Consider the following 23,414-nt stretch of genomic DNA (forward strand, 5'->3'; position numbering starts at 1 on the left):
AAGGGAATAGAAAAAGGGACCCTACAGCGTCAGCTCCGACCCACTTTAGAGGGACGGAACGGATGCTGCAGGGCTGAAGAAGAATCATTGGCAGCCGGCGAGAAGGTAATTAGGGGATGGGGGATTATTATGAGGCTGATTGCGGCAGGGATTTCGGTTGTTTCACCGAAGGTCAAACAGATTTGTGGCAGAATCGACTACAGTCAATTCCGCTGCAAACAGTTTGACTTCGGTCAAACAACCGCGATGCATTTTATCACATTCTATGCAGACTATGGCTAATGGGAATTATGGTCCAAAACATTTTGAGAGCTAAAGGTTGCTGACCCATGCACAACACTGCAAACCCCTAAAACTAGAGCATCAGCTGGCTACCACCAAGGAAGTTGCACTAAATAAAATCTGTGACTTAAAAATTATTTAAAGCCCCACTAGACCTACAGGGCAAGTTTACGTGGTTGATTGTTATAAGTAGTTTGCTTGTCTGCTCCCCGCTTGGGAGAGTGCATACCCTAAATTATCCATCAGTATGCACTGAATTGTCAAACTAATATAACATTCAGATTGAAAAAAATCCAAGAAACTTCAGGCTTCCTTTCACACAATACTCTACGATTCACTGAGGTTGATAGCCCACACTGAAACAGCTTCTTTCCTGCTTGATGCTCACTGTCCTTCAGGCCCTCCACTCCGAGAACCAACACTTCCCTCGATCTGTCACCAAACACCCCTCACTGGCAGAAATGTACCTGACTCTTAATCCATCAATATTGACATTAATACATATCCCGGTTTGAAACAGGGATTTGTCTATTGAGCATACCCGAGGGTCAACCCGATGGATGGACATGCATTAGAATTCGTCACGGATTCAACTGCCAAGTTTGCTAGTTGATTGCATTACGTTTCTGTTCAAGCGTTGGTTCTGTCCAACCCACCTACGTGCCCCAAGCCATGCAGGAAATTGGAGCTAGTACATAGAGGTGCCCTGTGACCTCAGTTCCACCCTTTTCGAGTAGCACTCTGATGCTGAGGGACCACAGAACCAAGGTGTACAAGCTATCCACCAAGGGGGTCAGGGAGGGTGATGAGGAATCTGTGGGAGGAACGTCCATCAGAAAGAACATTAATGAGAGGTTAAGTAATTGGTTTTTCTAATGGACTCCTTCCGCATCTTTGATAAACTCCCAAAGCAGTACAATGGCCTGGAGGGCAGAGGGTACCAGGACACTACCTATACCATAAACTCTGAAGGACAGCTCAGCCACAAGCTTCCTGACGAGACAGAGTAAAAGGACTAATGCTTATCAAACATGCGAAAAAATAAGGCCACGTAGTTGCTTGACAAATATCCAGAACAGGTAACTCGCACTGCACAGCTGAGGTGGCGGCCAACCCTCTGGTGGAGTGAGCACTGAGACACTCTGTACTCCTTTCCAGTCAGATCATAGCATACCAAGATGCAGAGAATAATCCATTGAGACACTGTTTCCTCACAACCCTGCCAGCTCGGGCAACAGTGAACCCAACAAAAAGCTGGTCATCCGAGATGTAGAACATAAAGGCTGTACCAAATCCAGCCAATGGAAACCCTCCTCTGCCTTGGAAGGATGAGGCGGAGGACAGAAGACAGGCAGGTCACCTTTTCATTGGAGAAAACCAAGTAGGGGGGTGGGGGGGGTTTCAACTAACAACTGGAGCTCACTCATCTGTTTAGGGATAGTGATGGCGACCAGGAAAATCACCTCATGGGTGAGCAATGTTAAACAAGAAATAAGAGGCTCAAACGGAGCGGTCATTAAGAAAGTGAGGACTACATTTAAATTTCACGCACACGGAACTGAAATCCGAGAAACATTAAAAAGACCTCTCAGGAATTGCATGACTGGAGATCGTGAAAAAGGAGCCCTGCTCCAGTATCCTCTTTGTTATGCAGAATTATACGCAGTAGCCCTTGGGAACACTGCACACAATTAAGACTACAAGTGACAGTACAATTTCACCTTTGGCACACGCCTGTACTACACAGTTATAGTGGTAGCAGTAGCAGAGAAGTCAGACTAATTATTATGATTCGGGCAAACACTGACTCAAGGTTTCTAAGTAAAAGTATTTATTTACTCAACAGTTGTATAACATTTCACTATTCTAAGCAAGTTAAAAATCACAATCATAGATACACCACACCACTTCCCTTTAATTCCAGAAAAGTTAAGCTCGCAAAATGAAGTGGGAGCACAATGGCACTCCAGTAATTTAAAAGGGAGGGAAAGACAGTTATTAGAAATTAGGCAAAACCAACAGGTAAGCACTCAGGGTAATTGAACAAGAGAGACTACAGTGAGGAGATCAGCTAGAAAAGGCTTAGGGCCAAAGTCAATGGGTCAAAAGTCTTTTGCTCAAGATCACACGGTTCAGGGTAGTTTGCGGTAAAGTTTGTGGCACGGTTTCTGGACGAGATTGGTTGGTAGAAAGGTTAGTTCAAAGAAAAGAGAAGGACAAGCCCTCGGATTGGAGGAAGATTTCAAATACTTTCCCCGCGGCTGAACGAAACGGACAACCGGGTTTGCACAGTACCTTAAAACGGAGAGGGAGCTGTAGCTGAGGCGGACGTTCCTGGTGGTTCCTGCAGGCTCACGGTTCCTGAAGCGACTGTCGGACTGACACGCAGTAGGAAGACTGGAGGGTCCTGCGCCACCCAGGGAAGAAACCAGCAGCAGAGCAAAACAAATAAAAGGTGTGCTCATTAAAACCCAAGCAGGGTCCGACCTTCCTGGCTATCCAGCCCACTGTAGATCTGTACTGCGAATTCGACCAGAGATGGGGCCCTGCCTTGTAGTTTGGGCGAACTGGTTGGTCCCACCAGCTCAAGGGAAGAAGTTTCCTGGAGGATCTTCTCTGTCGTCGGATTCACGCGATTCAGACCTGCAGCAGGGCTTCACCGGGATGTTCAGTCGTGGTAGGGGTCCTCTTCCTCCAGTTCCTCGTTGGTTCTTTCGTTCCAGTGGCGACACTGCTCTTCCAGTCCCAGAGACCTGCTTTTTATGCAGTTGTAACCCTTTCATACAGCCTGGCTGTCAATCGCACAGCAGGGTGGCTGGCCTGGCAAGGACAGTCCCCTTAGCCAATCAGACAAGAGTGCGACTTGGGTTTCCAAGGGAACCCATGGCAGGGGTCCGAAGATCCCCTCGCTCACATCCTGCCTACCTAGACTATCGGGCGCATTTTGAGGGATTCTGTGCAAAAGCCCATGAAAACACAGCGAACAAAGGAGTCATCCCTGGTTTTGCGTGCAGAGAGAAACACGAGAAAATACTTTAACAAAAAGACATTGCGAATAAACCCAGCTGGAACCAAAATAAAAACTATTTGGTCAAGCCGGTTTATGTTCGAGGCTAATATAATAGCCTAAAACATTACCACGTTCATATAAGATCATTGCGGTAGAAATGTTAGGGTAGATACCACTACCACCAGCCAAGTCTTAATGTTAAGGGAGCGAAACAATACCCAAAGAGATACAGACAAAAAGGGATAAGAGTTAACCCTTTTCAATACTCCATGTAAGATGGGGTGCACTGGGTCTGTGGTTTAAAGTGACTCTAGTAAAGTTAAAATGGCAACTTTACCCTTTTCTGGGGGACTGTAGTCAGCCCCAGAAAATTGAGTCGGTGTGAAGTCTAAAAAACAAGCCTCTATCTCTGCACTGAAGATGCTGTGTAACATACATGAAAAATATGGTGCCTTGTAGTAGGTGAGGCTCCAGTGCCCAAGATCACACAAAGTAGACATACACATAGCAAAACACATGTAAGAGTGGGAAAAAGGCTCACTCTTACCAGGTGGAAAAAAGAAATCCTAGAGATCTAGCAAAGCTGCTGAGGGACTCATTAAGGAAAGGGATATCGGCCATGTATGAGAATTCTCCCTGACACTCTTGAAGACCGAAATGTAGGCAAGATACCCTTTTCACAGTATACGCATGTCCATCAGGCCAAGGACAGAATAAAATCCACACAGAGGATGTGGAGCAAGTAAAAGGGTTCAGATCCCTCTGCCAGCAGCAAGCTGAAAATGTACACCTCCGCTCCAATCCATCATGGTCGCTGCACACGACGACCATGCCAATCCAGCACACACTGCAACCGCAGATCAAGGTCTAAAATACCCACGAGACCTGCCTCCTACCCCCACCGGCACGCCCGAAAGGTAGGTCCGCATAGCTGAACATGCCAGCAGCTTCCGATTTGCCACATGTTAGTTGATCACAGACCATCCCCTACATACTTTCTAACCCCCTCACTTTACCAGTAAAGCGCCAAGAAACTTCTCCCACCCACGCTCCTACCTCGCACTTGTGAACACAAAGGACCGACTTCCTACACCATCCATACTGTCAGCTGTTAGGCAGAAACCTGTGCAGTTCCCTCTGGGACCACTGCAAACGATTTAGGACTACAGGTGTTTGGCAGTAAACCCACTTGGTAGCAGTCTGTACCACACAGATTCACTTGGTAGCTGTGGCTGAGCAGTCAGACTTCCCTCAAGAAGAGTTAGGCAGTATACAGAGTATTCACAATAGGTCAAGAGCACACAATGGAACAAGTAAACACTGACCAGGGCTTGGTGTAAAAGAGATTTAATTATTTATTTAAAACCACATCTAGAAAAACACCCAGGCACTAATAGTAAGCAATTCAAAAACACGGTCACTAAAAGATATACACTCCCTTAAAAGAATATTAGACAAGTCTTAAGTAAAGCCCCACTTATTTTCAGACAGCGGTGAGCGCTTAACGTAGATGGCACTCTATAATAGTTCGTTTTTTTAAAAGGGAGAGAAAAACTGAACAAAGTGAAACAGATCCCAACACTTTTACAAGAACATAGCAAGAGAGGAAGGCAAAGTAAAACCGTGAATTCAGAGTTAAGAGGCCGGATCCGCTTTAAGAGGATCCAAACGAAATGTGTCCAAGGTCACACGGGTGCAGTGCACAAAAGTCTTGTAATGGTTCAAAAAGAAGTTGGATCAAAGAAAAGGGACCAGTTAGAGGGTCAAGGCAGCCAGCCCAGTCCAGAAGGTTAAGGAGTTATTATTACCTTGTTGCAATCTTTAGAATGGGAGGCCTGGCGGACACGGTACCTTGAAGTGGTGAGAATGCTCCAGCGGGGGCAGTTGTTCCTGGCAGCGGGTGCAAGTCGGTGCTTCGTCCGGAGGAAGAGAGGATCTCGTCGTGGAGGAAGACAGGGTTCCTGTTGCACTGCCAGGGAAGAAACCAGCCACGGAGTTTCTCAGGTACAAGGAGCGGTCCGTTGATTCGCGGTTCAGTGGTGAGTGGATATCCGGCCGCCGGGGTGCTTGGCACGGGCAGTTCGACCACAAACCGGGCTGGGGTGCGAAGAAAGAAAGGTAAACTGGTTGTGCCCACCAGTCAGGGGAAGAAGCCTCTCCAGCCGGGAGATCTTCTCTGTCGTCGGGAAGTGGTGAGTCGGTTCCGCAGGGCCCCACCGGTGGTGTCGTCGTGGTAGGTCGGCTCAGCTTCTCCCTCGTCGGATTCTCAGGTCCTGTGGCGACTTCTGAAGTTCCAGTCCCCAAAGCCCTGCTTTTATGCAGAAAACCCCCATTCACTCAGCCTAGCTGTCACTCAAACATGCTAAGTGGTGAGCCGGCCGGCTCACCACTTGGGCCAATCACACAAGAGTGCGACTTGAGTTACTAAGGTAACTCAGTCCAGGGTGCCCAAACCCCCTCCCATACCCCCTGTGGTACCCAGACAGAGTGGCACCACTTTTGGAGGCTTCTGTGGAGAAGCCAGCCAAAAAGTGGAACAAAGGGCTCGACTTGGGTTGTAGTCACAGAAGAGAACACAAACGCCATTTTAGAATCGAGTCTTGGCAAAAAATACCAACCGGAGAATTAATATTAATTAAATAAACCGGCGGTATGTTCGAGGCTATGAGAATTAAATAATGAAAGCTGGTAGCCTCGAACAATGGGAAAATCCCATAGGAAAATAATCGCGGTCGAATATAAAAAGTAGTTTCCACTGCCACCAGCCAAAACTCGATCGGGGAGGGGGTGGAGACGTGCCCCCTCGACTAACAGACCCCGGGGCAATCGAATTGCCCCGACCAGTACGTCCACAATATGATGGATTGTACTGGTTTCTGTTAATAATTTGGGACTAGTAAAGCCAATGGTGACTTTACATGCCCTGGGAGACAGTAGTCAGTCCCAGGGTATGGAGTCTATGGTGGGGTGTCACTACGACACCCCTGTGTTACTGCACGGAGGGTGCAGTGTAACACACATAGGAAAAACACATGAGACCCTATGGAGTGAAGGACCCCATAGCCCATAAAACACATTACCAATCAAAGGAATACCATTAATCATGTCCAAGAGTGGGAGAAAAAGAGTCTCGCTCTTGGCAGGAGGGAAAAAAACAAACTCCAGAAATCCAGCAAAGCTGCTGGGGGACTCACTAGGTTAGGAAATTCAGCCTCAAGAGAGAATTCTCCCCAACATCAGCGCCCAACCCCTTTCGCCTAAACCAAACCCCTTCCGACTTCCCCTCCCAACTACCCACTCTGTCACCCCCCAACCCAACCACACATGTTTCCTACCGCCCTTTATTCTTCCTCTCCCACGCATCCAGAACGCCCTTTTCTCGCCTGTGCATCGGCCTACAAAAGATAATCAACCTCTGCATTCCTACTAGAGTACTTACCCACGATACACTCCAAATATAGTGACATGCCTGTCAAGGGTGACACTAGATGCCTCAGACTCTGGTAACACACCACCCCTCCCCCCTGCATCCCCTCCATAACCCACTACTACACTGCGGCACTCCATCCCAGCCCCCATTCCGTGATCACTCATTGCCAACAACATCTCGCAATTTAAGTGCGCCTTGATAAACGTCATCCTGAGTAGGTGATGAGGGTCATCGTCTGCGCATATGCCACAGTGGCCATGTCCAGCAGTTCTGGGTACTACATTCTCCAGACAGTCCGCAGTGATCAAGATTATCATGTCCTGAACAGGCGCACTCTGAGAACAAGTGGTATGACTGGGATCAGAGGGAACACAGAGCAGGTCAAAGTCCCACTCGACTGTCAAGGTCCCCGTCCCACCGCAGAGCTCCCAGACAAGGTGTCTCCATGGAGCAGAAACACGTGCACCTCCTGTTCCCACTGGAAGTGAAGAGGTCCACTGAAGGGGTACCACACAGGTAAAGGGGTTTATAGTGACTGTTTCGACAGTCAAAGTTTCTACATACAAAAGTTTCGACACAAAAGCATCGAATACAAAAGTTTTGAATGCATTTATTTATTTTTTAATGGAGGGGTTCGCCGCAACCCCCCCACCCCCCCGTTTTCTTTTGAAAAAAACCTTTTTCTATACGAAAAAAACCCAAACCTGTAACATGAAAAAAAATGCCTTCTAAACTTTTTTTTCGATGCTTTTGTGTTGAAACTTTTGCATGTAGAAACTATTTTTTCGAAACTAAGACTGGACAGCAGGTAAAAGATCTCCTCCAGAACCTGACAGAGCTCCAACTCGTGGGAAGTTGAAGCTTGTCTGCTCAGTGCACCCGGCAGTACGTTCTACACTGTTCTCCAGAGCCCAGAACCACAATCACATTGATTCTCTGCACAGAGGCTAGGAGCCAACACCACCCCGCTTGTTGAGGTGTGGCATACATTACTTAGCAAAATCATATTTCTGATGTTTGCATCTGCTTAGATTCAAATGCTTTGCATAGGCCGACATCTTGTGGTAGGAACAGAGTATTGCACATGTTTTCAAATGTCGAAAAGGTACGTCGACTGGGTGTGTTTGGAATATCCCTAGTGCGGAGACTACTGTATGCATGACCCCTCAAGTGTCGAGGTACACATAGCTACAGTGGTGTTGGTCCGCTTGTCGAGGTATACACAGCCACACTGGTGTACATCAGGATCAATACCTTCTTGCCCTTCACAAGGGGGTGGGGGGAATGGAAGGGGGAGCAACCAGGGCAAGCCTGATCGCTCTCAGCTCCAAGAGACAGATGTTCTTGAGGCATTCTTATGGGGACCACAATCCGCTCACTAAGGTATTGAGAGTGCTCCAGCTTTTCAGGTGTGCATCCATGACTAGGGTCACCTGTGGCCAAGGTTGACGAAACAACCCTTTCAAGAGGTTGTCTTTCACAGACAAGCACTGTACGTCTCCAGACACACTCTTGGAGACCAGAAGGTGGTCCGATGTTTGTCCCTGAAACTACAACCACTGTGAGCTCAGAAGCCATTGCAGCAATCTAGTGCGCAGTTTGGCTTCTGGCACCCTAAGGATGCAGGATGCCATAAAGCCCAGCAAGCACAGAAAAGCCCAGGCTGAAACTCTCGTCTGTGGTTGAAAAATGTTGACTATCTTGTAGATGTTCGCCAGTTTGCCCTCAGGCGTTAATCACCTGCCCATTAAAGTGTCCAAGATCACTTCGATAAATTGGATAGGGTTGGTATAAACTTCTCTCAAACCTCTCCGTCAAGAGGAAAACTTAACCCGTAATGAAAATGTAGAAATGGTGAAGGATTAGCAACTAAGAGAGAACTGGTAGAAGTCTTCTTAGCCTATTGAACCAAATGCACATTCAGTAGCAACTTACTGAGAATTGACATGAGGATTAAACAGAATCACCCTTCAAAGAAGAGCACTTCCTTATTTAGACCAACAAGTTGAAGGCTTCCCCCATGGATATTAGGCGATGCTAACAAATCCCTAATGGGCATCAGTATTTACACTGAAAATTTCAGACCTAGTTCCAGAAAGCAATGCACTTCACAAAGAAACTTGGTAGATCATAACATACAATTGTGTGCATGGATTTTTTAGGAGTTGTCGAAAGGGAAAATCGAAAAATCATACTGCAATTTATAGCCAGAAATGGAAGGCGTAAATAGAAACTTACTTTGCAAGGTGCCGACACAGTACATCTTTACAGATGGGCTGCTCCGCCAAAGTCAGCCAAAATTCACAAGCTTCCAAAGCAACATTTTCATCTTGGTCCTGCGTTCTTTGTAGCATGTACTGCAAAACACCACACACAAAACCAGAGATGTAACTATTGTGCAGAAAAAGACAAACAAATGATAACTAGAACAGTAAAGGACTAAAGAAGGTTGTTGTATGCTGGGTCCAATCTAACTATTGCAACTCAATGAGGCATATAGAGCAAATTCTCTCGGGACTAGTCTGAATTGCTACATTGTACTGGCGTTTGTGACAACCAAGTGTTTTAAAGTGAGGAAAGTTGCATTTTATTCTCCGTTCTGTGCCAACAGTGACAGATGAGAAAAACTTGAATACAAATAAAGGGGTTTTGCAAAATCATACATTCACCAGATAAGTGATTTTTCTTTAGGTGCTTGAAAATGAAATTCAATTAATTACCTATAGGTTTGTGATTGAAGGTATTTATTATGAGTTACTCACCGTAGTGACCAACGGTCCCCTTTCCTCCATACTGCATGGGCGTCCCATCCAAGAGACGGGAAACAGAACCTTTTTCACCAGAAAAAACCTTCCCCTTTAGATTAAGAGGCATCCCGGGGTGCAGCCTTGGGACATGCGCTGCCCGACTACGCCCTCCAGCGCCACACCTCAGTCCCCATAGACGAGTCGACAATAGATTAACATTGCCTAATGAAACCAGTTTTATTAAGGGGCGGGGGGTAGGTTGGTGGGACGTATGGAGGAAAGGGTACATTAGTGAGTAACTTATAATTACTCTTACCTCCCATCCCCTTTCCTCCATACTGCATGGGGATTACAACTGAGTGAATCCCCAGGGTGGAAAGGAGACCATCCTTAAACAAAGAGGTTTCTAAGAACTGCCTGTCCGATAGCCGGCATCTGCTCTAGAACCCGCAACCAAACAGTAGTGCTTGCAGAAAGCCGAACGGGAGGCCATGTGGCTGCCCTGCTTATGACTTGCCAGGGTACATGCCGCTGGAAAGCAATGGCCGTTGCCTTGGCTCTGCGCCGAGAAGGAGAGCACGTCATGCAAGGGGGTTGAAACCCTTAGAGTCTGCCCAGTGGCAGAACCTGGTCCACTTGCTCTTAAACCGGGGCCTGGTAGACTTGCTCCTGGCGCCCTGTATGATCTCTAGATTAGCCTGCGAGAGGCTGAGGTGACCTAGCGTGACCAGTTCAGGGACCACGCTGTGAGGGCTACTTTCTGTGGCACTGGGTGGATGACCCTGCCCCCCTGCTGTGCCAGAAGATGTGCTGGGCCCGTCAGGAGGCGAATGAGCAGCCTCCCGAGAAACTGAACAGCTCCAAGAACCATGGCCTGGCCGGCCACCACGGTGCCATTAGAATGATGCTGAGGTGGCGAGATTACCTGGTCTTGCATATCAACTTGTGTATCAGTGGAGTGGACGGGAAGGCATATGCCGTCCCACTGAATATGGAATGCATTGCCCAAGGAGCCTGGGCCCTAACCCTGCCAGGAAGCAAACAGTTGGCACTTGCTTTGGTCTCCTGAGGCAAAGAGGTCCACCTGGGGATGTCCTCATTTGTAGAAGATTTCCTGTAGCACTAGGTCGTTCAACTGCCACTCGTAGTTGTCCACCCCCAATCTGCTGAGCCCGCTCCAAGTTGGATTCCCCCGAGCAGGTGGACAGCCGTGAAGTACATTTTCTACAGGGCCCATTCCCACATGCTGACTGCGAGCCTGCACAGTGGGGGGGGGGGGTGGCGGGGTTGTGGGGGGGGAGAGAACTATGGTACCTCCCTGCTTGTTGACACAGAACATGCTGGTCGAGTTGTCTGTCTGAAAGAGGACGACCATGCCCTCAATAACCAGAAGGAAGGGTCTGAGCACCAGCCAGATAGCCCTCAGTTCCAGCCAATTGATGTGGTACTCCTGCCGGGTCCAGGTGCCATGGATGCAGTGGATGTCCAGGGTGCCCCCCCAAAATCTCGAGAGAGAGGAGTCAGTGGTGATGGTGACCTGCGGGGTAGGTTGCTGGGAAGGCTTGCCCAGCTGAAGGTTGCAGTCCCTGGACCACCATGTGAGGTCCGGGTGAAGTGATGGAGGAATGTTTATCATCTCTGACTGAGAGCCCCGCTCCTAGTTTCAAGAGGCTGCAAAGTGCAGCTGTATCCTCATCCTGAGTCTTGTGTGGGAGACGGCCAAGAGGACTGCTGCCATGAGACCCAGTAGGTATTGGTAACAGGCCGAGGTCCCTTCTCTGCTGAAGCAGTGTGCGGTGGCTCTCTTGAGGGCCATGATCTTGTCCTCCAAGGGAAGAAAACTCTCGGAGCACGTGTCCCAGATGACACCCAAGGTGGTCAGTATATGCATGGGCTGCAGCTGCGAGATGAGGACGTGTCCCAGATGAGACCCAAGGTGGTCACTATATGCATGGGCTGCAGCTGCGACTTGAGGTCGAGTGAAAACCCCATCTCGTGCAGTGTGTTCATAAGAGTGTGGAAGTATGGTGCACTGCTTCCGGAGATGTCGCCCTAACGAGCCAGTCGTCGAGATAAGAGTAGATGTGGTGGCCTTGCGACCTGAGGAGGGTCGCCACCGTGTTAATCAGCCTGGTAAAGACCCTGGGAGCCAAGTTGAGGGCGAAAGGAAGCACCATGTATTGGAAATGGTAGCCCATGATCCTAAATCGTAGAAAAGAACAATGAGGCTGCCAGATTGGGATGTGTAGGTACGCATCCTTCAGATCCAGGGAGCATATCCAGTCTCCCTTGCACAAAGTCTCCGCAATCAAAGCTGGCGTATCCATCTTGAATTTTTGTAGCAGTAGGGAGAGGTTGAGAGTGGAAAGGTCCAGCACAACTCTCAGGCCGCCTAGTTCTTCTTCTGAATGGCAAAAATCCTTGAGTAAAAGCCCAAGCTTCTCTGGGAGGCAGGGACTTCCTCCACTGTCTGGCTCTGGATGAGCGACCGGCTCTCCACCAAAAGAGTTGCTGTCCCAACCTGTGGGTGTGGAGGGGAGGGAGGAGAAGCTGGGATAGGGAGGCAGTACCCCATGGAGACTACAGAAATATCCAGGGATCCGCAAAATACTGGTACCAGAAGTGTATGGAGAGCAAGCCTGCCCCCCCCCCCCCCAACACACTGGAGATAAGTGGACCCGGAGGGGCGTGTCATGCCTTCTTTCCCTCTGAGGCTGTTGCGGAGGAGGGGGACTGGAAAATGCCCTTTCCCCCAGCCACCTTTTTGTTGTCTGCGCTAATGTTGAGTCGGCGAACAGTCAGGCTGCCTGGACCTCCGATCTTGGAAGCCGTGGAACCCTCTGTATGTATGCCCCTTGTCAGAGCGCTGCTGTGACCAGGTGTATGTTTTGGGTGTGGTCTTTGTCAAGATGGATAAAGACTTGGCAGTTTGTGAGCGGTTTTCGTTTTGTCCAGCTCCTTGTCCGTTGTGGAGTGGAAGAGGTCACCCCCTTCGAACGGAAGATCTAAGATGCGATCCTGGACAACCCAGTTGAATTTCGTAGCACAGAGCCAGGCCGTTCTTCGCATATCCTTGGCAATGCAGATGGCACGGTCAGAGGTGTCAAAGTGGGCCACAGTGGACTACATGATGTCCTGCACCACCATCTTGGCCTCTGCCAATCCCCCCTTGAATCGGGATTGGCTCTGTGCCGGAAGCTCTAGGGGTGAATCAGCAATTTCCCGCCAGAGCCTCTGGTTAACGGCGGCCAGCATGGCATTCGCGTTGGCTTGACGAAGGTGCAAGGGTGCGTTGGAATACAGCTTCTACACGTATGCCTCCGAGATCTTCTCCTCCTTGCCTAGCAGCGCCGCAGAGGAGGTGGCTGAGGACGATGGAGGCTTGGAGTATAGTGATGCCGCAGAGATCACAGAGGAGTGTGGCTGAGGATGGGCCGATAGAAAGAGTGCATCCCCCTCCATCTGCCTGTACTTGGCGCCCAGGCGCTTATTCACTGGCTGGACTGAGTGAGGCTTGCGCCAACCCTTCTTGGCCAAGGCAACTATGTCCTTCTGCATCAGGATCCCTGTTCTGGTCACGGGACGTAGCGCGACGACTTCTGAGAGGACCCCCTCTGCTTGTTGCTCGACCTCGGGTTGAGGAAGGCCCAAGCACTCTGCCAGACGTTCTTGGAAGTCCTTGGCTGAAGATGGCATGTCGGGGTTGTCCTCTTCATCTGTCCGTCTGAGGGTCCTGTTGGCCAGGGACCAGAGGAGAGGAGTGGGAGCTGTGTTGTGGAGACTGGAGGCTGAGGCTGTTGCGGAAGCGCCTGGACCGGAGGTTGAGCCGGTACCTGGGGCGTCTGTAACGGGGCCTGCGGTGCCAGAGCCATTGATGGGAGCATGTCCCTGATGGCGTACCTGAGGACGTCCCCCATCCGTGGAGATTTCATGAGACCGAGGAACCGTTCAAAGAACCTTTCCTCGCAGGTCGGAGTGGTGGTAGGCGATTTATTGACGGGGTAGCGAGATGCTGCTAGAGCCAGTGTGCCCTGCCCATTTGGACGCAGCAGGAACCTGCCTTGCGAAGGAAGGGTAAGCTGTAAGCCACATATCTGGTTGACACCAGTCCCACCATGACACACGTTCCTCCACCTGCTGCCTTCCCTGGAAAGGAGTCGGCCGGATGTCTGGATTTTCTGGCACGGTGGCCATTTTGTCAACCTGCCTTCCACGTGCCTGTGTCGTGTTGCTCGACTCACTGGGCCCTGCCCGGTCCAGGACTCAAGTGTGGATCATGGGGTCTACCCTGGTCCTCAGGCCGAAGCCCGGTAGAAATTTCGCCCTTGTCGGATCTGCCGATAGAACTGCATATAGGCGCCCCCTCGGACATTGTACCGCTACTAGGGCGTAGCCCCTCGGGTAAAGCCCCGGTAAAAGAACCTTCCAGTCCCTCAGCACCGTCACCGGGAGGATCTACTGACCTTGGGAAGGAGTCTCGATTACGGCGTTCATGGGAAAAGAGTGTCCCTACCTTGGGCCTGGATCGATGATAGACTTTAGGTCCTCTGGAAGAGCTCCCTTCACCTGGCTAGTTTGTTCTTCAGAGACCTCGAGGAAAGCAAGTCTCACGCGGTACAAGCTTGACAGCCGTGGTCTGGGCCAAGGCACCATAGGCAGATGGCGTGGGGGTCTTTAGTCGGGAAGAACCTGTCGCAGGATGGACACCTGCTGAACCCTGTAGAAGTCGACATGCGCCGAGGAGGCGCGGGAGGCCTGAGGACCGAGTACCTGAATGATAAAGAAACAAAAAAAGACAGAAGAGAAGAAGTAACCGCGCGTGGAATTACATGGCCGAAGCCAAACCCAGGAGCGCTTGCAAATTCGTCCCGTTCCCGTCGACGCGGAAAAGGGGACTGAGGTGTGGCGCCGGAGGGCGAAATCAGAGCAGCGCATGCTGCCAGGGCCGCACGCGCAGCTAAATTTAAAGGGGAAGAAGGTTTTTTCTGGTGAAAAAGGTTCCCTCCCGTCCCTTCGAACAGACGCCCATGCAGTATGGAGGAAAGGGGACTGGACGTTACAGTATTACCCATTACTGTGGAAAATCTCTTGCTTAAACCAAAATAGCCATGTGGGCTTTCCCCACCCCAAGAGTTCACTCTTGTGTATGTTTGTACTTCTGTCCACAATGTACTCTGATGTGTTATAAAAGAGTCAGAGACCGGGTATTCATATTATAAAGCATAGACATTTATTGAAGAAAAAAAACAGAGTTGGGAAACTGACTAAATGGCCCTATTCAAGCAGGAATTTCCCTACCTAAAAATCAAAACTAAGAATTAGTCTATGTCAGGAAGTCAATATCTGAAAATCCATCCTTTTGTCCAAAACGTCCTATGCTGACCATCACACTAAAACAAAGGGTGCAAGGAAATGTCTTTCTTGGTGTTGACAAAGTGTTCAAAACCAAAAATGTAATGACTCCAGAAAAAATGTTCTCCAAGGTAAAGACCCTTGTATGCAGGGGGTGGTTCCCTTCCCCTTGTTTCTTGAATTTGATGGCAAAAGTTCCACTTTAATTAATAGTTCCTTCACTAGACACAAAATCACAAATTTTGCGACAGTTGCTCCATAAGATTTGTTCCTTCACTCTGCCGATTCCCTAGTGTACTCCCCTGCCAGGAATCTTCTGTCAGTCTCATACACCTGGTATACTCGCCTGCCCGGGTTTCTTTAATAGTTACTTTCAGATACCCTGGTATACTCTCATGCCAGGAATCTTTAAGTAACTTCAACTGCCTGGTGTACTTGCCTGCCAGAACTTTTTAATTGATTCACTGTTCCATAGTTAAAGAAAAATGTCCTATTCAGTGAGGTATATTTGCCTATGGAAGCACTTGCTAAAATGTCTCCCCCACACTGGCATCTCATGCACCTGTATTGGATTGGGGTTTGTTTTGGCAATGTGTTTTATCTGCATACAAACATTCTTCTTATTGGGTGTTGCGATAATACTTTGTCTTGACTGCATTCAAATCTTCTTAAGCTCTTTTTCTGCTTTGGGTAGACTCACTGATCTCTCCTGCGTCTGCGACTCTGCCCACGCCTTTGTGGAGCAGCTGCTTAGTTTGCTTTCCAAACTGGAGTCAGCAGAGGTCTCTCCAGCGTTCCGTGCGGCTCCACGGTCACACGCTGGCTTCCTCTCTAGACAAACACTGATTCCACGAGCGGCACGTCACCCAGGAGCTTCTGCTCAGCTCCTCGTGTCTCCACAGCTTTTCCTGCTAGTCTGCAGTGTCCCTCCCTCTGTCCCCGGTAACCTTTTGTGTCTACGCTCGCGAGCCTCTGCCTGGAGAGTACCGTCCTCTCCTGCACTGCTTGACTTTTGAATGCGTCACCTTCTTTAAATGTCCATACCAATGTAGGCTTTGAGAAACTAGCCTGTGCGTTGTACTTTGGGCACTGGTCACTTTGCACAAACTCTCATTCTCCTCCTCCTCATACCAGAGTGATTATGGGAGTTGGAGTCCATGGGTGGCTTCTATTTTTCAAATAGTTTTACTCAGGATGCTTACAATAAAGCATAGTCATTTTTATTTCAGTCATCTTTAAACAGTGGATTGAGATTGCAGTCCCTTATCTCTGCTTTTGTCACGCGACTGTTTTAAGAAAACATGTTAAACAAGAGAATATAGTCGTGTACGTATGCAACGTCAAATTTGGCTACATGTATATTAATAAATAAAATATAAATTACAAATAAAGCATATTAGAAACAGAGGATGGTATGTGTGAGTTAAGGGTGTTTGGGCCAAAGGTAGAGGACCGACTAGAACGACAATTGGCAGTTGGAAACTCTGGTATGAAAGGGTCTTCAAGGGAAAAGCGGAGAAGGGAGGAATACAGAGTCTTGACCAATGAAGCCAAAATCTCTCTGCGGTAGTCTCCTCCGATGTGAATCTCACTCAGAAAACCTCACCCAGGGTAAGGATCCGGTAGCGGTTCCCATTCCCTGGCCATATAGGGGGGGGGTATGGGGGCAGGTTACCACTGGGGAATCAATGATGACTCCATTGGATTCATCACAGTACATAGGTCCGCCTTGTAAACCTTAATATTAAGGGATGGGCACTTGTGGACAGAAAAAATTACAGTAGTATTCAGTTTGCCCTCTGAAGACAGAATTCCTATGTAGTTCCACGTTTAACCACTCTTGGCTACCCATCTCCCCATTTTCATTTTTTTGGGTGGACAGCAGGACATGAAGCTGTCCGAGGCACCTATTTTTGCCAGAGGGTGATTAGGTCACCTACATTGGTTTTAGGGAGTAGGTTGGTGACAGGTGTACTTCAGCTTTGGCTTCAGAGATGCAAGCCATTGTACCACATTGGTAGCACAATGTACCTTTTTGGTAGCCATTGGGCATTAATGTTTTTTTGAATGCAGTTTGCCATTTTGTATCTCAGGGCTCATCTTTGTTCCGGGCAACCATGTGAAAGGCACAACATGACCAATCTAACCATGTGGACACTTTGCAAGCCGCCCACATTGCCATACTGGCCGACACTGATGTAGGTCTGTATTCTTACCATCTCACTTCCAGTATGGGTTGTCTAATCTGAGTAGCGATCCTTACCAGCCAGTATGGTTCGTCAGTGGGACCAACCATACTGGCCCTTTGCTTGTAGCCCCCTCTAGCAATTGTGAGCTGATTATTGGGCAGACCCTTTTTACAGTGGTACTTAAGGTCCTGCCTAGCCCCTTTCACTCTGTTGGTTGTGTGAGACAGGCATGGTATCAAGAGACAGACTCAAAGATCTTAGTTTCAAAACCTTTATTTACTAAGGTTGCTTGGTTGGTGTAATTCCTAACTGGCCCCAACTCTAAAGGGATGGATCCCATAACTGGTGTTTCTAAGGTCCGTTGATGTTTGAGAGTCCAAAACAATCTGTCTAAACCTATGCTTGCCCTCACCCTTTACACAAATGTGTTAGGAAGTCAAAAAGGTAAAATAGTGGTTCAACAGAAAATGGGAAACCAAGGTTGGTTTCAGGTGACTTTCTCACCAGGTGTCGGGTGGTCAGCTTCACAAAAAATTTAGTTCAATCAAAAAAAGGGCTGGTTATCAGACCTTCTCCATAGTTTGTGTTGCAGTCTACACTTTCAAATGTCTCAAGTTCCTTGGGATTCACTTCCCCCCCAAGCGTTAGCTCTTCCAGGTTCCAAAACATAATCAAAAGAAATATACAACAGTTCCTTTCCAAGGTTCTCTGGGTTCCCTTCCCCAAGTTTATATTTCTTCAGGATCACAAAAACAATAGGTATTCCGCTGCGTTAGGGCTCTCAGGGTTCCCCTTCCCCAAGCTTAGTCCCCTCTTGGATTCAAACACAAGAACAGTTCTAAAAAAGGCGACTCTTGATCCTGCCTCTGCGGACAATCAATCATCGCCCTATTACTGTTACAGTTTGTTAAAAAGTTTGGACAAAGTCGCATACAGTCAACTACAGCAACACATCGAAAATAATCATTTACTGGGCTACAGTCCGGTTTTCGCGCATCACATGGCACTGAAAACACTCTGGTTGACTTAAAAGCTAACCTGTGCCATATTGTGGACTCAGGACAGATTGACCTCTTAATGCTCCTAGACCTCTCCGCAGCTTTTGATCTCGATCACTCTCTGCTGCTGGAAAGACTAGGAACTATCACAAACTGCTACAACAACGCCTTATGTTGGATCTCCTCATTTCTAGGTCCGAGTTCTGCTTGTGTTGCCTCAGGGGGCTGCAAAACTCACATCCAATTGCTGCGATGTGGTGTCCCTCAGGGTGCATCTCATTCTTCCACTCTCTAACTTATACATTTGCCCTCTCTTTGACCTTCTTGACAGCATCAGCTTGAGTTATACCAACTATGCCGATGACACTCGGGTGATCAAACTGACTGGCAATTATGAATTGGACCTCATTAAAATCACTTCTATCTATGCTACTATTGAAGACTGGAGGACCAAAAGTTATCTTGCCCTCAATGGCAATAAAACTGAGATGCTTGTTGGTGGTACTCAATGTCTTGCCAAACTGGATTCCAGCTATTCAGCTTTTAACATCTCGGGTACTACAATTCAGACCAGCCCCTAGGTCAAGACCCTCAACGTTCATTTAGATGCCAATCTCAACATAAACATGTCAGCCAGCTGAAGTACTCCTGCACCTATACAACATGCCTTATCAGATAAATCAAACCTTTCTTATCCACCAACACTGCAGCTCTTGCTGGTGCCCTGGTCAACTCCAAACTTGACTATAGCAACTGCCTCTTGGCTGGTATCTCGGTCCAATCTACTTTACTTACAGGTGGTTCAGAATAATGCTGTTCGTGCATTAAATGGTATCTCGAGAAATAGCCATGTCACTGAAGCCCGTCCATACACTGGGTTCCTGTTAAGAACTGAATTGCATTCAAGGTACTTTCCCTCAATCATAAGTGCCTCACAGACAATGCCACATCTTACTTGAAAGAATTGATAGTCATCTCGGGTTCTACAATCTAACAACTCCAATAACTTTACGCAGGCTCCTTACAAGCTTGCCCACATTGGCGGCACTAGCTTGGAATCTGTTGACCCATGTTTCTGGAACTCTCTCCCTGTTTTTCTGCTCACTTAAAACATTTCTTTAACTCCAATGACTAGTGCCCATCAACCCCTGCGTCTACCTGGTCTACCCTTTGCGTCCCTCTACTGAGCTCTCTTACTTGCTGTGCACCGAGGTCTACGTGCGAGTTGAGCCTTATAAGAAATAATTAACATTAACATGGTCAGGATGTGGGGGGGCAGGGGGGTGCTAGAGAGCCCGACCAAGATGGCCGCGAGCCAATGAGCTCTACACAGAAGCAAATATCCGGACATAATCCTGCCGTTAGTTGACCCCGACCAATGCAAGAAACTTGCGGAATGCTACTATAAGATCCCAGGCACACCCAACCGAAGTTTGCAGCCTCACAGCATTGCAGAGGAATATGACGGGAGAAGCTGAGCCACGAGACCCCAAAACAAGGTAGGCGGAGCTGCAGCCCGGACACGCGAGGCGAACTTGGATAAACACTGCAGCCTGCTGCCTGCTCTAGAGCTGGCTGGACGGAGTGAGCGAGGGATACACCTACTCCAGGACCACCCCAGGGAAGCCTTAACCTGGTCTGAGGAACTAACCTGAAGGGCCAGGGATGCGAGCCACCTGCGCAGATGAGCGAAGAGGTGCGAACACCAACAAGGCTTGGGGGAGGCAGAGGGCCCTCCAACGGCCCCTCAAGAGCAACGCGTGCTGAGCCAGCGCTGAGACGTGAAGTGAACACATCCCCGCAACAGAGTGCAGCAAAGCTGGGGAGAAATAAGTGGAGGGAGGTGGCGGCTGGCTCCCGCAGTGAAGAGCACGGACGCATTTCCGACCGGGCCCCCTGCAAGTGCAGCTGGACACACTAGATACCGCCACCAACGCGGTTCCGGCCCAGAGGCCACCCAGACTCCGGACAATCTACGGAGCTGCCCATGAAGTGAGCTGTAGGGACAGTGTCCCTCGGCAAGCAGGGACAGCGTCACTCAGCAACAATCGCCACAGGGCATACGCTCTCCCCTCCCTACCAGAAATTATTGGGAAGCATCGGTGGCCCTGGTGAGCTCGCGGGCTTGGCGTTCTTAGCCAAACATCCAGGCTGCTGCCTTACCTTAAGGCCCCTCACTGGGCAGGCCCAACAAACAACCCTTATCATTGGGATTTTCAAGAGGGTCAACACCAAACCACGGAGCACTGGTAGCAGTGCACAACTCCGTGGGAGGCAGCAGACAGCTGATAGTCTATCAATGCCCCAAGATCCCATGAGCTGGTGCGCCAACTACCACACTGGCATAGATGCGCCCGTAAACGGACAAAGTGGAGACAAAGCGAGACCTAGGCCGGGATACGTTCCACTGCTGGAACCCTTCCCAAGCGATATGAAATAATACAAATCTGTGCATTGCGCAGGCAACGGATTGGCCCTGTGGAGGGAGCAACAACACTAGACTCTTCCAGGCAGGGAGCAGAGTCACGTCCCTGAACATAAAAAATGTGACATTGGTGCGGGGCGGAAAAATAAATCGCAGAAAGTGGAAATGCACCACCCCTGCCCCTGGTGAACAACCCCCCCCCCCCCGCTCGAAAGGGGACTGTGCAACCAACAGAGAACTCAGCAGGCGCAAGAAAGGTGCGACAACCACCTCAAATGACAAGAAGCAGTAAACCCTGCAAACACGTCATACTGCCATCTGCACAGAGAGGGAGGGGGTCCAGCACTTTTGACACTAATGAACGAAAAGGCAAGCACCTCAAACTCACTCAATATCCGAAATGTGCCACCCTTACACCAGGAATAATTGACAGAGGATATCTGAACATCCCTCGCAACTTGGGGCAAAGCGGAGAACCGCTCTACGAGGAACGCACACCCACGGCCTGACCACTGGAACCTGCAAAGGGCAATCACAAAGAACCCAGAGAGGCTCCCGAGATACATCTACCACGAGGAGCGACGCTGAGGATTAAGGGCACAGACTAACAAGTCACAACGTGGAAGAAGGCTTTCAGCCTACTGTGACCACCGGACGAGGGAGGAGGCGGGAAAGACAACATCAAACGTGCAGGTCCCCCTTGCAACACTTCATACCCAAAGACGGTCAAAATCAGCGACCGGCACTCCCCAAGTGAGGGAGTAAACACAAGCCACGGGTTGCACTGATCCAGGGAAGTAAGACACAAGCAGACAGCAATGACTCTGAAGATGGATAAGGCGAACAAAAGCGGGAAGCAACAAGCTAAACTTCATGGAGCCATCAATAGGAGGAGATCTCCCCCTTCCCTCCCCCCCCCCCCCCCAACTAACCCAGGATACCTCGACCGCATTACAGGATATGAAAGAAATGTTCAGCCAGCTGCAGAGCAGCATCCAGTCCCTCGATGGCAAAATTGACACATTAACATGGAAAGTAGACCACATGCAGGTCCGCCTGGACAAAGAGAGGCTGGATAAAGCGAAAGGAAGGATATCGACAGTTGAGGATGCAGAGACGTTGCGCGACCTGCAGCAAATCAAAAGAACAATGAAGGAGCTCAATGAAAAACAGGACAACCTGGAATCATAGTCCAGGAGGAACAATTTGCGCATAATTGGAGTGTCGGAGGCAGCAGACCCTAGGGCCATGGAGCAACTGGTTGAGGAAATCCCAAGAGAGGCACTTGGCCTGGATGCCTTCTCGGACTTCTTCATAGTGGAAAGAGCACAAAAGTGTACCAGGTGGCAGAAGGCCAATTCCAGGAGCACCGCCCCGGCCGTGAATTGCAAGAATGTAAAATTATCATGTCAGAGACGTAGCACTGCAGAAAGCGAGAGAGAAGGGTACCCTCACGTACAGAGGAGACATGATCAAGATCTTCCTGGATTTCTCAGACAAGGTCCAAGCGTCAAGATTGGATTGATGTGAAGAAAAGGTTGAGGGAGAGGGGCATTCTCTATGCCATGATGTTCCTGGCTAAACTCCGGGTAGAGCACGAGGAGCGCACACTCTTCTTCACCACCCCAGCGGAGGCAAACTCCTTTCTTGAACACTTGCCACGTAGCCCAAGACCCAGGGGCAATAATGACTGATCCTGCAAAGAGGTAGGCACAAATGCCAGAAATAGACTGAACATAGGGTAAGACACTGAGGGTTCGACAAGGGACCCTTTTGCGGCAAGTGTAGAAACATGTCGGATCTCTGGCTGCCATCCAAGCAGATGCAAGGTTAACAATATCACATGCTGGCAAGTTGGGGACGCCGGCTTTAAGGGGGCAGGGAGGATACGTATTACTGACAGGTTGGGGTTGTCAGCGGGGGAGGGAGACAGGGGGGACACAGGAAGAGAGGAAGCATTACGTTACATTGGTCATTTTGGGTTGTATTACAGGGCAAGTCCGAAAAAACTGTCCAGGGTACACATAGATTTGATAATGGGAGTCAGATCTAGGAGCGCAATAACCTGAGCCATGATGGGATCGATTAGATGCCTCGCATGGAATGTGAGGGGGCTAAACTGCCTGTCAAAACCCTGCAGGGTCCTTCTCTACTTACAGTGCCACCGTGTGGGAGTAGCATTTATGTAGGAGACACACCTAACCCCCGAAGCTGAATCGAACTTTGCCAAAATGTGGGGTTGCCACCGATATTGCTCATCTTATGCATGCGAGGGGAGTGTGCACTCTAATTCAGGGAACAGAGGGGTTCAACCTATAAGATTAATGACACAGAGGGGACTGATAGTAAGAGGCATGTTCCAGGGTCTCCTATAGAGCCTAATCAACTACTATGGACCCAACCAAGACAGTTGCAACCCTAGAGTGGCTCAACCAGCAGCTGGGAGTGGGGGTGGAGGGGGGCAACAAGAGGAAACAATTTGGGCTGGTGACTTCAATGAGATAACGGATCCGATGCTAGACCGCACAACGGGCCCAACACAACCCCAGGCCAGAGGAAATCGCGAGTTAAAGGGAATGGCTCAAGTTTGGGAATGTGTGGAGACTGAGGAATCGTGATGGACAGTATACCTTTCATTCCTCGGTTCACGCCACAGTCTTGCATCTGGATTTCTTCCCGATATCTCAGACATTACTGTGGGCCACACAGGAGGTTACTATCCAGGCCTGTAAACACACCACGCACCAGTCCTGCTAATCATAGAACTGAGTGGGAAAGGAAACCATGGCAGTTAAAAAGCAAAGCCCTGTCGGACAACCTGTTCCAAGACAGCATATTGGAATCCATAGAGGAATTCTTTGAGACCAACGTGGGCTCAGTAGACTCAGCAAGTATTCTCTGGGAAAGTTTAAATTGTGTGCTTCGGGGGAGTGCATAGCTAAGGAGGTGGGGATGCGCAAACAGATCAGGCAAGAACTTGA

The 23,414-nt window shown here is 49.2% G+C and overlaps 1 protein-coding gene across 2 annotated transcripts in view; it reads right to left on the bottom strand.

The window, feature by feature from the left end:
* The window catches only part of TNPO1 (transportin 1), a 1,970,728-nt gene that overhangs the window by 1,278,211 nt on the left and 669,103 nt on the right, over positions 1–23,414 (bottom strand). For both annotated transcript variants that reach the window (XR_011280658.1, XM_069627508.1), the window contains exon 8: positions 8,961–9,079. Coding sequence is in view for 1 of the 2 variants with exons in the window: in XM_069627508.1 (XP_069483609.1) it covers positions 8,961–9,079 (119 nt within the window). In the remaining variant the exon portion in view is untranslated. The remainder of the gene's footprint in view (positions 1–8,960; positions 9,080–23,414) is intronic.

The sequence above is a fragment of the Ambystoma mexicanum genome, chromosome 6p (assembly GCF_040938575.1).
Source record: "Ambystoma mexicanum isolate Mex_15411 chromosome 6p, UKY_AmexF1_1, whole genome shotgun sequence".
Lineage (NCBI taxonomy): Eukaryota > Metazoa > Chordata > Amphibia > Caudata > Ambystomatidae > Ambystoma > Ambystoma mexicanum.